The following is a 15,922-nucleotide window of genomic DNA, read 5'->3' as shown; positions in this document are numbered from 1 at the left end:
TAAAAAGAAATAAATTTCATGGTGTGTGAGCTATATCTAAATAAAAAGAAAATAAAAACAAAGAAAGAAAAGCAATCCCAAGGCTCTCTGAATACTGGGAAGTAGTTATTCTCTTTATGGACTGATTGATACTCAGTTTTTCTCTGGGATTTGGCTTGTTCCACATTCTCGCCACTTCTAGTAGCCAAGAGGACAAAGACTGTATTCCAAAATTATAAAAGACAAAAGGGATTATCACCTTACCTATCCTAAAAAGTGTTCATTTGACAAGTTATATGAACGATAAGCTATTCAAATAATTGCTAATTATCACACTTTAAGAGCACTTAAATGGAAGTCTTCACTTTCCTTGATTATAATTCTAACTCCATTAGATAAACAGAAGTTAAAATAAACAATAACCTGATTGGCTTTACAGTGAGATATTTAACTGGAATGTTGTTGTTATTGTTGTGTGCTGTTGAGTTGGAAGCAATTCACAGCTAAGCCCCTAGTAGGTTTTCAGAGGCTGTAAATCACACAGAAATAATGTCCATTTTTCTCCTAAGTGGAATAAGTAGGCCTAAATACTTTGAAAGCAGTAAATTAGAAAATAGTACAATTACAATTCCTGGCTAATTATAATTTTCCAATCTGTGCCAATTATATTTATATTCCCAGAAGGACAGACCACCTGTATATCTCTTAAATAAATATATTGAATACAGAAAACAAGGACTATTTTCAACTTGGGATATTATTTCTAAATATTAAATGAGACACCTGGTTAAATAAAACAAAAGCATAAAGCTTTAAAACACCTCATCTGCTGATTTTACACACCTTATAAATAATGGTTTATAGTTCAGGCAGAGGAGAGAAAGCAACATGCAAGACAGATTGTACCTTTACACAATGGAATAGTATGCAGCATGCAGAGCAATGATTCTGAAAATCACTACCTAACTTGGTAGAGACTAGAGAGCATTATGCTAAGTGAACTAATGAACTCAGTCCCATAAGGACAAATACTGTAGAAGACCATTATTGTAGAAATAGAAAGATAACTAGTAAAATGTGTATGAGGATCCAAGGAGGGGAGGGGAAGAGCAGAGGGGTAAGGATGGGAGGAGGATGGTGTGGTAACCATGGGGTCGCATAATTTGATGGGTGGAGGTAAAGGTAAAGGAAATGGGAAAGATCTGGCATGAAAAACAATGTATCTGAATTCTGTAAGCAAACCAGTATAAAATAAAAATTATATTTAAGAAAAAAAGAGAGAGATTGTACTTACAAGAGGTAGCAGCAAACTGAACAGGTGACCAACATGGTGATGATAACCCTAAAAAAAAAAAAGATAGTAAATGATGTAAGCATTGAGAATGGTTTAAGCTCCCATCTCAATTTATCAACTTGACATGAACTGTGTATAGGAAAATGGATCAGACTCTGTTAATGTCCAGTAGGATGCAGGGTTACCCTGTAGAACACCTGGTAGAAATTTAAGAAACCACACATTTGTATTTAAAGGGATATATACTGACACAACAGCTGAGATGTCAAATCCAGACATAAGAAGAAATTAAACAGAAAAGGCCATGGGGGCAATTCCTTTCTGCAAATTACTTTTGGTAGTAGTCACTGCAATAGAGTTGTTGTTGTTGTTGCTATGTGCTGTCAAGTTGTTTGTGACTCATAGCGACCCTATGCACAACAGCCCTAAACCCTGCTCTATCCTGTGCCAATCGCATTGCCTCTGACACACCCATCCAGATTACCCCAGTCACTGAATCAATCCACCTCACAGAGGGTCTTCCCCTCCTGGGCTGTCCCTCCACCCTACCAAGCATGATGTCCTTCTCCAAGGACCTGTCTCTTCTTACAACATGTCCAAAGTATGTCAGACGAAGCCCCAGAATCCTTGCCTCCAAGGAGTAGCCTAGTTTAACCCACTCTAGGATGGATCTGTTTGTTTTCTTGGCAGTCTATGGAACATTCAATATTCTTCTCCAGCACCACAGCTCAAAGGCGTCAATTCTCCTTCTATCCTCCTTAGTCACTGTCCAACTCTCTGATGAATAACAAGTGACTGCAAAGACCATGGCCTGTATGCAATAGAGTAACATTGTAACTAAAAATAAAATTGGTATAGCCCTCACTCTTGTCTAAAAATCAAAGTTGGTTCTCTGATCAATTGAATTTTAACAGACATAAAGCCTAATTCATTGTATCATTTTCCAATGTCTTGTTCCAGAAGTTTCCCTTCTCAATCTCCTGCATCATAAAGTAGCTCTGCCATTTCCACATCAACTCACCTACAAATCTGCCATCTTTCTGGTCACCCCTCCTCTATGCCCTCAGATTCAGTTACAAGACGCCATGAATCCATCCTTTGAAGCATCTTTCCCCATTACAGACTGAACTTTAAAAGTACTGAAGTCCTAACCTCCACCATTCCTGTGAATGTGACCTCTGTGACGTAAAAGATCTCTGAAGATGTCATCAGTCAATTAGAGTGGTAGCATTATTGGGGGAGGGGGGGAGAGACACAAGCAGAGGGAAGCTGGTTCAACCACTCTGGAAGGCAGTTTGGCATTTCCTCAAAAAGGTGAATGTAAGAAATTCCGTATGACTCACCTATTTCTACTCCTAGGGGTAGAAATACCCCAAGGAAATTAGAACGGAGGTGCAAATGGAGATTTGTACACCAATGGTCATAGCAGCATTATTTACAATTGGAAGAATATGGAAACAGCCCAAATGTCCACTCACAATCCAATGGATTGAGAAATTGTGGTATATTCACACAATGGAATACTATGGAGCATTTAGGAGCACCAATTTAGAAAATTACTAAATAACTTGGGAGAAACTGGAGGGCATTATGCTGAGTGAACTCAGTCTCATAAGGATAAATATTGCATAGGACCATTATTGTAAAAACAGGATAACAAGTAAAATGTATACGGGGATATAAAGTGGAAAGGGTTGAGAACAGAGATGTGAGAATGGGCAGAGGGAAATCATAGGGTCACACAATTTTGTGGGTGAGGGGGTAAAAGTAATGGGAAAGATTGGGCAGGATGTGGGAAGACAGGGTAATGGTGGGCATGGTTCAATGGTGACTGAGTTTATATAACAATGAATGAAAATGATTGTATGAAACAATGTGAATGAAGGAGTGTGAAGCACAATGTATATGAACTTTGTATGTAAACCAATGTAAAAGAATTTTTAAAGTTAATTAAAAATAATTTATATAGAAACTCCTATATGAAAATTTATTTTGTAAATTTTGCCAAGATCACAATATTTAAAAGGCATGTAAACACGCATACACATGTATACAAGCACAAATGCCATACAACCACAACTGCAGAAACACAGTGATGCCACAAGTAAAAACCAAGGGCAGTGTGGTACTACCACAATCCCCATCAGCCAGGCACTGCCAGTTTTAGTGACTGTAAAGCATACAGGAGGAGACTGCCCATCTTTCTCCCCTAGTAAATTCAGACCACTAGAGAGGTGACATCTTTTGTGTTAGCAGCACAGCCTTCTATGGTCTATGGCACCAATTCCGTGTGTGTGTGTGTGTGTGTGTGTGTGTGTACTGATACGGTTATACAGGTCTCCGAATCAAGTAGTTGGGTTTGTGCTGGACTGAGATCACTGAAAAAAGGCCTGGTGATTTAACTACCACTGTGAAGAATTGTTTTGTTTGCCATCAAGTCAGAACCAACTCAAGCTGACACCTTTATAGGTTTTCAGAGGTTGGAAATTGCATGGGAGGAGATGCTTATCTTTCTCACGAAGAGTAGCTGGTGAATTCAAACCACTTGTCTTTGGGTTGATAGTGTAATATCTTACCATTAGACCAGCAGCACTTAATTCTGTAAAGATTAAAGCTAAGAAAACCCACTCAAGCACAGGGAATTGTCATCAATCACAATCAACTCCACAGCAACATATATATAAAAATACACACAGAGAAATATATATGACACTTTTTAAAAAGCATGCATTCTTCTAGCAGGCCAGATGGTAAGTGTGCAATGGGGGGAAATAAAGTAGAAAGTAGGATATGCTGCAGAGTGGGGTTGAATTTTTAAAGGAGGCAGCTGGTAAAGTTGGTAAAAGCCTTGCTGAGGAGGTGACATATAAAAGGAAGTGAGGGAATATTTCAGACAGAAGGACAAATGCAGAGGACCTGAAGTGCATGCTGCAGAAGGTCAAGGACTGTAGTTTGCAATATGGATTGAAGCTCAACATCAAGATGACAAAAATTCTCACCACTGGGCCAGTTAGCAGCACCATGACAGATGGAGAAGAGATTGAGATTGTTAACAGTTACAGCTTGCTTGGCTCCTCAATCAACACTTTTGGCACCAGCAGTCAGGAAATCAAACGGTGAATTGCTTTAGGAAAATCTGCTGTCAGAGACCTTTCCAAAGGATTGAGAAGTAACAATGTCAGTCTAAAGACTAAAGTGTGCCTGTTCCAGTTCATGGTCTTCACAATTACTTGCTACGCATCAGAGAGTTGGATAATGACTAAGGATGACAGAAAAGAATTGATGCCTATGAGTGCTGAAGAAGTGTCTTGAACATACCACGGACCACCAAGAAAACAAATAGGTCTGTCTTAGCGTGAAACCAATTTTCTCCTTGGAGGCTAGGATTTGTTTGTTTCTGAGTGGGTTTTTTGTTTATTTGTTTGTTTTTTTGTCTTTGTTTTTGGTGTACGGTTGAATCTGGCACAGGAGGAGATTGCTCCTCCTCCAGCGAATTCAAACCGTGTGGACTGCAGCGCAGATTCTTGCCACTAGGCCACCAGAGCTCACGAGAGGCTAGGATTTTGAAGCTCTGTCTCACATACTTTAGGCATGTGGCCAGGAGAAATCGATCCTTGGAGAAGATCATAATGCCTTCGGTGGAGGGACAACACAGGAGAGGAAGACCCCTGGTTACAGTAACAAGGGCAATGGGGGTTAGGTGTATCAGTCAGTGAGACTGTCTCAGGACAGGGCAGGCTTCAGACCTGTTGTACACAGGCTCACTATGAGTTGCAGGTGACTTGAGGTCAGGGAATCCCTGGGTTTAAAAAAGAAGAAAGGCAGCTCCTGTGGCTGGGGTAAAACTAAAGAGAGATATGGAAAAGACAAAGTCAAAGAGGAATCAAGCCACATTAAAAAGATTCAATTTTAAGCTGAGGGAAAGTTATTTGTGGAATTTGGATCAGGTGTGCCTGATCCAGTCCATGGGCTTCACAATTACTTGTTATGCCTCAGAGAGCTGGATAATGACTAATGAGGATAGAAGAATTATTGATGTCTTCGAGTTGTGCTGAAGAAGAGTCTTGAACATACCATGGACCACCAAGGAAAAAAAAGATCTTAGAGAACGTGAAACCAAGTTTCTCCTTGGAGGGTAGGTTGGTGGGGTTTTTTTTTGTTTTTTTTTTTTTTGGGGGGGGGTGTATATGTGTACCGTCCATTCAGATCTGACTGGCAAAGGAGGAGATTGTCCCTCCTTCTCCAGCAGAGGATCTGGTAGATTCAAACTCTGTGAACAAAGAGGAGAAGAAAGGAATAACAAAATTGGATTCAAACTCTAATAGTAAGGGGGACTGAACTTCTTTAGGGAGATTAAAAACATTTAAAATTGGACAGTGGTAAGGAGCTCTGGTGGCCTAGTGGAAAGGAGCTATACTATAAACCTAAAGGCTTGAGGTTTAAATCTACCAGCTGTTCCAAAGGAGAATGATGGGCAATCACCTTCCATGCTGAAAACCCACTGCAGGGTAGTAAGTTAGTTTTGACCTCATGGTACATAACAACAACAATAACAACATTCTGAGTTTCCAAAATGAAAATACATCAACTGAAATAAACATACCAAAAAATGGACCATGGTATTCTTTGTATAACATGATGAATGTCATTAATGTCAGTGAGTTGTAGAATTAAAATGGTTATATCGGCATATATCCTGTGTATTTTTTACAATAATTTTAAAATTTAATTTTTAACAAGGTATTCTAACAGATCTCTCTACTGGTTTGAAACAATGAAGGAAGAGAAACAGTGCAAAGCAGGGAAACTAGGGAGGGGAGAACTGCAATGATAAGGTGCAGAGAGCAGCCAGTGAGAACTGGTCAGGTTCTGGGGACGCTTTGAAAGAAAAGCCATCAAAACACACAATTACAAGTTAAATTTATAATATATGAACAGGTACGGGGTACTGTACTAAAATCTTTTGACAGTTGTTGTTGTTGTTGTGTGCTGTTGAGTCACTTGTGATTCACAGCGACCATATGCACAACAGCTCTGAACCCTACTCTATCCTGAGCCAACCTTACTGTCTCTGATGCACCTACCCCCATTACCCCAGTCACTGAATCAATCCATCTCATCCTGGGTCTTCCTCTCTTGAGCTGTCCCTCCACCCTACTATGCATGATGTCCCTCTCCAAGGGCTGGCCCCTCCTTGCAACATGGCCAAAATATGTCAGACGAAGCTTCATAATCCTTGCCTCCAATGAGCAACCTGGTTTCATTCTGTCTAGGGAAAACTGTTTATTCTCCTAGCAGTTCATGGTATATTCAGTATTTTTCTACAGCACCACAAGTTAAAGGCATCAATTCTCCTCCTATCATCCCTAGTCATTCTCCATGTTTCAAGAAAGTAATTGCAAAGACTATGGCCTGGATGAGGTGCACCTCAGTCTCTAGATTGACATCATTGCTCTTCAACACTCTGGAGAGGTCCCGGACAGCAGACTTCTTCTGATTTCTGCAGTTCGTCTTCTGATTTCTTGGCTGCTACTACCAAAAGTGTAGACTGCTGAAGCTGTTAACAATCTCAATCTCTTCACTGTCTATCACGATGCTGCCAATCAATCCAGTGGTGAGAATCTTTGTTTTCTTGATGTTGACCTTTAATCCATATTGAAGGCTGCAGTCCTTGACCTTCTGCAGCAAGTACTTCAGGTCCTCCTCAGTTTCAGCAAACGAGGTTGTGTCATTTGCATAACGTAGGGTGTTCATGAGTCTTCCTCTGATCCTGACGCCTCATTCTTTCTCAGAGTCCAACCTCCCAGATGATCTGTTTGACAGGTGCCCAATTAAAAAGTATGATGACCTAGAAACACATCTAGCAACTCAGTCCTATAATCAATTCCCTCAACTCATCCTTTTTACCCCCTAACTTAAACATCTACTCTCCATTCTTGAAGGTAGCCCCAAACGCGTCATATTTATGGAGCTCTGATCCATGGTGTGAACTTTCTTTGCATTACCTTCTTCACAGTTTGATATCAAAAGCTCTCTCATTAAAATATTAGCTCTGAATGTACTTATTTTTAAGAGCCCCATGGTGTTGCACTGAAAACCGAAAGACCTCAGGCCTCCAGCAGTGCTGATCGAACACGTATTATTTTTTATTCTAAATTTTGGCTCACATTCCTTGTCATCTTCTACAAGACCATCTAAAGAGCTAAAGCAGCTGAACTTTCTTTGCATTACTTTCTTCATAGTTTGATATCAAAAGCTCTCTCATTAAAATATTAGCTCTGAATGTCCTTATTTTTAAGAGCCCCATGGTGTATGTAGTCCATACTGTTGCACTGAAAACCGAAAGACCTCAGGCCTCCAGTAGTTTGAATCCTCCAGCTGCTCCACAGAAGAAAATGGGCAACCTACTCTGTTGAGATTCAGAAATCCAATGGAGGGTTGCTATAAGCAGGAATCAACTTAGAGGCAATAAGTGAGATTTTGAGAATTATTCTTAGGAACTGCAAGCTAGAGTATTTAGAGATAAAATATCACGATGACTACAACTTGCTTTCAAGTTGTTGGTATTGTTGTTAGGTGCTAACAAATCAAGTATGACTCAGTAGCTCACGAAAAAAGTGAGAGAGAGAGAGAGAGAGAGAGTGTGTGTGTGTGTAATATAGAGACAGGTATGGCAAGAGTGAGAAACAGATACACACCCCCCCTGGATGGCAAAAGCTGTTCACATGGTCACCACATTCAAAGGCACCTCAGAAGAAAGGCCTAACAATCCTCCCCAAAATCAACCACTTAAAACTCTGTAGAACACAATTCTACTCTCACATACCATGAGGTCATCATAAGTTGCAACTAATTTAATAGCAAGTGGTTCTGGTTAACATATATGGAGCTATCTGGGATAATTGAGCAATCTATCTATGAGAAGACCTGGTAGTAGTATAGTGGTTAAGCACTCAGTTCAAGAGTATTCAATAAACACAGTAAATGAACAATTTCATGTGGGATATAGTGGAAAAATGAAACTGTTCATGACAGACCAGTGAGCGCGCAAAATTAAGATGATGCTGACCTTGCTTATTGGGTCTTCTGCCTCTGCATAGAATCATAAATCTGAAGAGGTTTTGATTTATTAGGAAGGTGCTGTTGGTCTCCATCTCATTGAGCACGTTCCTCTTTCACTGACCCTTCACCTTCTCACACATGATGTCCCTTTCCAAGAAATAGTCTCCCCTAGCAACATGCCCAGGGCACTCTAGTGGCCTAGTGGTAAGAAGCTCCACTGCAATCCCAAAGACATACATGCAGTTCGAATCCACCAGCTGCTCCGTGGGAGAAGGATGGGCAATCCCCTCCTGTGCAATTCACTGTCTCTGAAAACCCACTGGAGGGTTAGTTATGGGTTGGTTGTGACTCAAAAGCAAACAGCAACAACCAAACATTCCCAAAGTATGTGAGATAAAGCTTTGCCATCCTTGCCTCCAAGAAGCACTCTGGCTGCACTTTTTCCAAGATAGATGTTTGTTCTTTTGGCAGTCGGTACTCTTCAACAACACAACTCAGAGGTATCAATTGTCAATGGCACCAAACAACAATCAGGCTAGCAAAGAGACAGATGCTAGAAGCAAATTTTTTAACATGATGATGTCATGTGCTGTGGAGTCACCTGAGACAGTGACCCTATGTACAACAGCTATGAAGCCTACCCTGTGCTGAGCCAGTCTCACTGACTCCAACACACCAACCCCTAATTACCCCAGTTACTGTATCAATCCATTTCATCCGATGTCTTCCTTTCCTGTGCTGTCCCTCGACCCTTCCAAGCATAATGTCCTTCTCCAAGGACTCATTCCTCCTGGCCACATGCCCACAGTATGTGAGACAGAGTCTCAAAATTCTAGCCTACACAGAGAAACTCGGTTTCACCCTCTTCCAGACAGACATGTTTGTTCTCTTGGCAGTCCATGGTATATTCAAGACTCTTCTTCAGCACCACAAGTATCAATTCTTCTTCTGTCAAGCTTAGTCATTATCCAGTTCTCCGATGCATAGCAAGTGACTGCAAAGACCATGGCCTGGATCAGGTGCACCTTAGTTTCTAGACTGACATCGTTGCTTCTCAGCACCCTGGAGAAGTCACTGACACCAGATTTTCCCAGTGCAATTAGTCTTTCAATTTCCTGATTGCTGGTGCTAAGAGTGTTTGTTGACTGTGGAACCAAGCAAGCTGTAATTGTTAACAACCTCAATCCCTTCATCTATCCTGGTGTTGCCAATTGGCCCAGTGGTGAGAATCTGTGTTCTTGATGTTGAGCTTCAATCCATATTAAAGACTACATACAGCCCTTGACCTTCTGTAGCAAGTGCTTCAGGTCCTCCTCAATTTCAGCAAGGCTGTCGATTAGTCTACCTCCAATCCTGATGCTCCATTCCTCTTCATAAAACCCAGGCTCCTGAATGATTTGTTCTGCATGCAGATTGAACAGGTACAGAGACAGGATGCATCCCTGATGCACTCCTCTCCTGATTTTGAACCACGCAGTGTTGCCTTGCTCTTGTTCTTAGGACTGCTTCCTGGTCCAAGCATAGGTTTCATATAAGGACAAGTGTTCTGAGATTCCCATTCTCCTCAAGGTTAACACAGTTTATTGTAATCCACACAATTAAATGCCTTTGAATACTCAATGCAACACAGATAGACCTTTAGTATTCTTTGCTTTCTGCTAAGATCTATCTAACGTTGGTGATAGAATGTGAAATTGCTCAGTATAGATTACAGGTAAGCTCATGCTTTCCTTGTTTATCGAGTAAGTGGCCCAGCTGTGAAGTGAAAGGTGGGCAATTCAGCCCACCATCCACTCTCCAGGGAACAGATGTGGCAGAAAACTTCCATGAAGATTTACATCCTTGGGAACATGGGGCGGTTGGTTCTTCTTTGTCCCACAGAATTGCTTTGAGTTGGAACTGACTCAGTTGGCAATGGGTTTGGTTTGTGTACAAACATTCATTTATAAACAAAGCAAATATAAATATGGTAATGACTGAAATAAGGTAGAAGTATACAGTACTCTTTGCACTACTTTACTTTTCTAGACCAAAACCTAACTGTTGCTAAGATGATTTTGACTCAACAGTGACCCTACAGGAGAGGGAAGAACTACCCCATAAAGTTTCAAAAGACTAATTTTTACAAAAACAGACTGCCACATCCTTCTCCCACAAAGTGGCCGAATGTGAACCACCAACATTTGTGTTAGCAGCTAAGAGCCTCAATCACTGCAGTATCAGGGTTCTTTTATTTTACGTTTGAAAATATTCATGAAACAGCAGAAGCCGAATGTACATTTCTTCACCTAAGAAAAGGATTGGTATTTCCTAGAGTAATTCTGGTAACGTTATGGCTGCTTTGGTGGTCTGTTTGAAAGCTCAGAGAAGGTTATGAAGGATTTAACATGGTGTCTAGGCTACCGTTAAGATTCAAATTGCAGGCTTTAGCTGGAGGCTGCGGTTTTCTAAAAATCATAAGCTCTTAGGCTTTAGGCTCTAAAGTATCACTCCTTAGAACAATCAATCATATAAGATCAAATGGGCAGTATCTGTACAGGCAGAAAGTTGAGGTGACAAGAAGGGACAGGATAAAAGGATGCATAGAAATAGTCAGCATAGGGAAGCAGTGGGAGAGTGCTGTTACAATTTGGGGACTGTAATTAATACCACAAAATAAAATCTGTGGAAGTGACTAAATAGAAAATTAATTGCTATGTAAAATGCCATTCAAAGCACAATAAAAATACAAACAAAGCAGAAGGTGACTGTGTTCCTGAGACAATAATCCTGGCTTTCTCCCTTAATCTACTGGTAAGGGACCCACACTGAAAAACCAAAACAAAACTTGACCACCTTTTTTTTTTATTGACAATACTGTTTAATGAGTAAAAAACCAAATAATTTCATGTATCTTTCACATGTCAAGTGCTTGACCACCTTTTAGAGACTAGATTAATAAACAGGAACAGTGAGCAAAGCAGACTCTAGCTACAAACATGACTTGATCCCATCCTCTTACAAATTCCTTTTCAGAGAGGAAGACCCTCAATAAGATGGGCTATGGACTGACACAGTGTCTCCCATAATAGGCTTGAGCATGGAGGAGCTCGTGATCATGGTACAGGATAGAGCAAGGTTCCCAACTGTTGTTCAGAGAGTCACAATGAGTCGCAGTTGACTCAATGGCAAAATTGACACCTGCAGAAAAGAGTAAGATCCTTTTTCTTAGAGTATACTTAGATTCACAAAAGGAATTTTTCCCTCTCCCTTTTCTTCTCTTTGATCACCTCCTAACACACAATTGCCAGATTTTCTGGTCTGTTAAGGAAGAAGATACAACAGGAAAGTCTGCTTTTGTGTCTCTCCTTCTTCCCTTTACCTAGCTACTCAATGAAGACAGTTTCAATCCCTCAATTCTGAAACACCCTCCTGTATTAAAAAAACTCTCTAATTCTTTTTGAAGAAGCTAAACTTCTTGAAGTTAAATGTCTTTGTATACTTCAAAAATAAAGAAATAAAATTATCTGCAGTCTTTCTAGGAACTAATGGGGAACTAGCAGCACAATTCAGAGGTGCTATTAAAATGCTAACTTTTCCATTTACAATGAGAAAATGGGAACATGACAAAGTTAACTCAATTAGCCAAGGTCACAGGAACTATTAAACTCAGGAGCATTTCTTAAAGTGTTATCACAGTAATTCTTAGCAGGCACTGTTTAAAAACCTGTTCCAGCCTGCAGAGAACAGTAAATACAAGGACTGAGTTGGAGGTTGTGAATTAAACCTGAATAATGTATTACTACCAGGTCAAATGCCTGTATCATGACACTCGGGCTAGAAAGTGAGCAGCTGCAGGCCAGGTATGAAGAAAGGTGGGGTTTCATTACCCTGGACAAGAACTAAGGTCCCAAGACTGGACATGTGGGGCCCAACAGGGAGTTGGGAAGGATTAGATTAAACAGAGCTGCCAGGATATAAAGGCTTTCCTGCACAGAAGGATGGAAAAGTAGACAATAATAAGAGTTGAAAGGAAAGTAACACACTGATGTTTTCGAACTCCAGGAGGAGAAACAAAGCTTAGAAAGTAAATTTGATTAATATGAATTGCTTTGATCCCATAATCCTGGCACTCTACTCTGCACTAACTTTAGGTTGGCGGGAGGACCTTAGGAAACAAGGCTACATGATGTAGGAGTGGTAAGGAAAAGAGGACTCAAAGCTTCTAAACTATAGAAACTCACCAGCTATTATTACTTTATTTCCCAAAACAAATTATGTCTTTTTTAGGCTAGACAGAAGTTACAAAGTTTAAACTAGGAAGCAAAAGGGGCCAGGTAAAAAAAAACCTCAAAGAAGTAGTACCATTTTCTTTCCTTTAATAAACAGACCAGACTTAACCATTCCATAGATGTTTACTGAACTCCTTGAACACTCCAATTAATGTCAAAGAATAAAACAAGCGATGATGTTTCTGACAAAATGTGACCAGTCTAAGTTTCAACCTCACATGATCTTGGACTGAGAAAAAATGACTAAAAAGAAAAGAGGAACCAGAAAGAGTGAACCAAGGGTCCCTTGAAGATTAGATTCTATTTAACTATACAATTAAAAAAAAAAAACAACCCAAAAACTTACTTGCAAGAAAAGCTATAAAAAACAAAGACAGCTAGACAAAATTTTTCTTTACCAGTCATTCCAAGAACTTGTTACCTTCACACAAGAGCAGAGTACCCTCCAAAAGGCATGACGCAGGGACTCCTAAACAATAGCTCCTATTCTGGTAATTAATTTAGCTTTAGAACAGGCCCCAGCTGCCTCCAAGCGCCCACTAGATGTAAGACCTGAGCTCAAAGCTCGTCCTATAAGCAAGAGCTGCAGACACAGTGATTTCTCTCTCTTTTTTTTTTAACCTATTTGGTCCCTTTTTTTAAAGTGTACTTAGACGAGGTCACATTTGGATGAAAAGCAGGGTCAAAGGGAAGAAAGTCGACTAGGGACGTACCTAAGCGTCTCTTTGAATCGGTATAAAACCATTTTCAACTGCATGCTCCTCTGACTCAGGGGTTTGAGAAAAACATTCCTCTAAAACTCATTTCCAAAAAACGGACCCCTCCCCTCCAGGCAAAAAACTTGGTGCAATAAGAAAGTCTGGAGGGCTTGACGAGCTGGAGGGACTGACTCTGAGGGGTGGGCTCTTGAGACTCTGGGGCAAGTGCGGGTCTCGTCCCCTCCCCCGCCTGGACTCAAGCCAGCCTCCGCGCGCGTCCCTCGCACGGCGGCCCTCTCGCACTTACCCCCGGTTAGGACCCTTAGGGATGAACCAGGGCACTAAGAAGCCCACGAAGCCCCAGAACACGCTCATCACTATGAGAGGCACGGTGAGACCGCTGTACGCCATCACTGCCGCCCTAGATGCCAGCCCCTGCCCCGCCGCCTCACTTTGGTCCCACCCGGAAGTGTCAACACCGGCCCCGTGACCAGCGCACGTAAGAACCCGCCCCTGCGCCCCATGTGACCCGGGCGTCGGCTCCGCCCCTCTGCGCACAGAGGCCAGGCTCCGCCCACCACTGCAGTTGAGACTCTGGAGCTAAGGGCAGAGTTACTACATCAGCAGTTTTCTTTGGGGGGAAAAAAACCAACAAACAAAAAACTCCTTTGTTTACAGCTTTATTTGTTTGTGCAGTTGATTCGAACATGTAATCTTTATGAGAGCAGATCTCTGACTTGTTCTTTAACTGATCTGGCTGCTTGGATTTGGACATTCATTTGGTAGCAGCTGAGCACTGTGCCACCAGGGCTCCTTTTCTTAATTTTAGATACTTTTTTTCTTCTTTTTTAATGCAACAAACGTACACCGAGAACTTCACATTAATGAGTTAACACTCAGAATTCTTTGTATATGCCAGTTAATGGAATAAAAAAAGCTTTGAAATGCATGAACTCCCCTTGACTTAGTGGTAAGAAGCTGTGTGCGCTGCAATCCCAAAGGCACGCGGTTCAAATCCACGTGCTGCTCCATGGAAGAAGGATGGGCAGTCTTCTCCCATGGGGTTTACTGCTTCTGAAAACCTGCTGGAGGGTCAGCTATGAGTCGGTTGCAACAGACAGCCATGAAGAGTTGCAGATTTGAAAAGACTGAGAGGCCCAGAGACGAGGTCAAGGATCTTCTTGCCCAAAGCCACAAAGCTGAGATTATGGATTCATTTGTGCCACTCATAATATATGTCGGATTCCAGTGAATGAAACCTTGTTTGATTTTTCTTTTGTTATATTAGTAGTGTCATATCAGTCTAGTTGTTCCTAGATGCCTGAGCCATCCTCACAATTGTTGCTGGTTTTGAGCTCCTTGTTGCCACCTGTAAATCCATCTCGCTAAGTGTCTTCTCTTTTCACTGACCTGCTTTACCAAGCATAATGCACTTCTCTAGGGTTGATGCAAAACCTAATCATTTCTGAGTCACAGAAACATCCTGCTAGATGCGGAGATGCACACAGGGAAAGATATTCACGATGTGAATCATATCTATAGTTCAAGGAAACGAAGAGTGTCTTGACCTACTGACACGGAAGAATTTGGCATAACTAAGACTCTGATTAGAAAGCTCTGGTGGCCTAATCATAAGAAGCTGCACTGAAAAGGCACACTGTTCTAATCCACCAGCCACTCCAAGGGAGAGGATGAGCAATCTTCTCACATGTGATTAACTGCCTTTGAAAACCTGCTGGAGGGTTAGTTATGGGTCATTCCAACTCAATGGCACATAACAAACAAGACCCTGATGTGGACTTTTAGCCTTCAAAACTGTAAGGAGGGGAAAATGTCTATTCTGTAAAGGCAGACAAAGTCTCACCAGCACTAGAGAACTAAGAGAACTGAGTAAGCAGAAGAATCAGGTTTTTCCAACTTCTAATGGTCTGCTTTTCAAGGTCAGTGCCTGTAACCATGGCACTACTGTATACTTGATGTGTTCTGCCCAGTTCTGGGATTACAGAGATCTGTCATTCCCACTCAGGCAGCAGTGAGGAGAAGACCTACAAACTGTGCAGTGTGAAGGTAGAGTGAATGACAGTGCACAGCTTTCCAGAGCAGCCCACCCTGAGCCAAGTCTTGAAAGAGTAGGAGTTAGAAAAGTTAGAAGATAACTGTGGAATTTCTAATGTATATTCAGAATTTACACGTTAATCATAACCCATTCCTTGTGGGGTTTTTTTGTTATGATTTTTAAATTTTAATTGATATTTTAATGAACATTTATAGAGAACTTGGATTTCCATTCATTCATTGTTGCACATTTTCTCCCTATCCCGATCCCCAGTTCACTTTTCTCTTTGAAAAAAAATTTCTTTCATTGTTGCACAATTTCCTCCCCACTCCGCCACCTGTCCACTTTACTATGCAGCTTTTATTCTGGACTGTTATCATGCAAATAATATCTAATCATATATTTCTTTTAAATAGTTCTTTCCTTCATCTCTTTCAATGCAGTGCATGTTATTTATCCATCTTTTCTTAATTTTCCCCCAACCTTCTTGTCAGTCCTGTTTGATAACAGTGGCATCATGCAGTATTTGTCCTTTTGCGACTGAGATATTTCACTCAGCATA

General features: G+C 41.1%; 1 protein-coding gene across 1 annotated transcript in view; it reads right to left on the bottom strand.

Annotated features, from left to right (window-relative positions):
* Positions 1 to 13,810, bottom strand: part of ATP6V0E1 (ATPase, H+ transporting, lysosomal 9kDa, V0 subunit e1) — a 67,607-nt gene extending 53,797 nt beyond the window's left edge. Inside the window, exons 1-2 of the mRNA XM_006884355.1 lie at positions 13,612 to 13,810; positions 1,274 to 1,321 (exon numbers count right to left, since the gene is read on the bottom strand). Coding sequence (XP_006884417.1) covers positions 1,274 to 1,321; positions 13,612 to 13,715 — 152 coding nt within the window. The 5' untranslated portion in view covers positions 13,716 to 13,810. The remainder of the gene's footprint in view (positions 1 to 1,273; positions 1,322 to 13,611) is intronic.
* Between the last annotated feature and the right edge of the window lie 2,112 nt (positions 13,811 to 15,922).

Source organism: Elephantulus edwardii, unplaced genomic scaffold (genome assembly GCF_000299155.1).
Source record: "Elephantulus edwardii isolate Elephantulus edwardi_28Jun2011 unplaced genomic scaffold, EleEdw1.0 scaffold00033, whole genome shotgun sequence".
NCBI lineage: Eukaryota > Metazoa > Chordata > Mammalia > Macroscelidea > Macroscelididae > Elephantulus > Elephantulus edwardii.
Note: the sequence above shows the minus strand (reverse complement) of the source record. Positions and strands in the feature narration are given on the sequence as shown.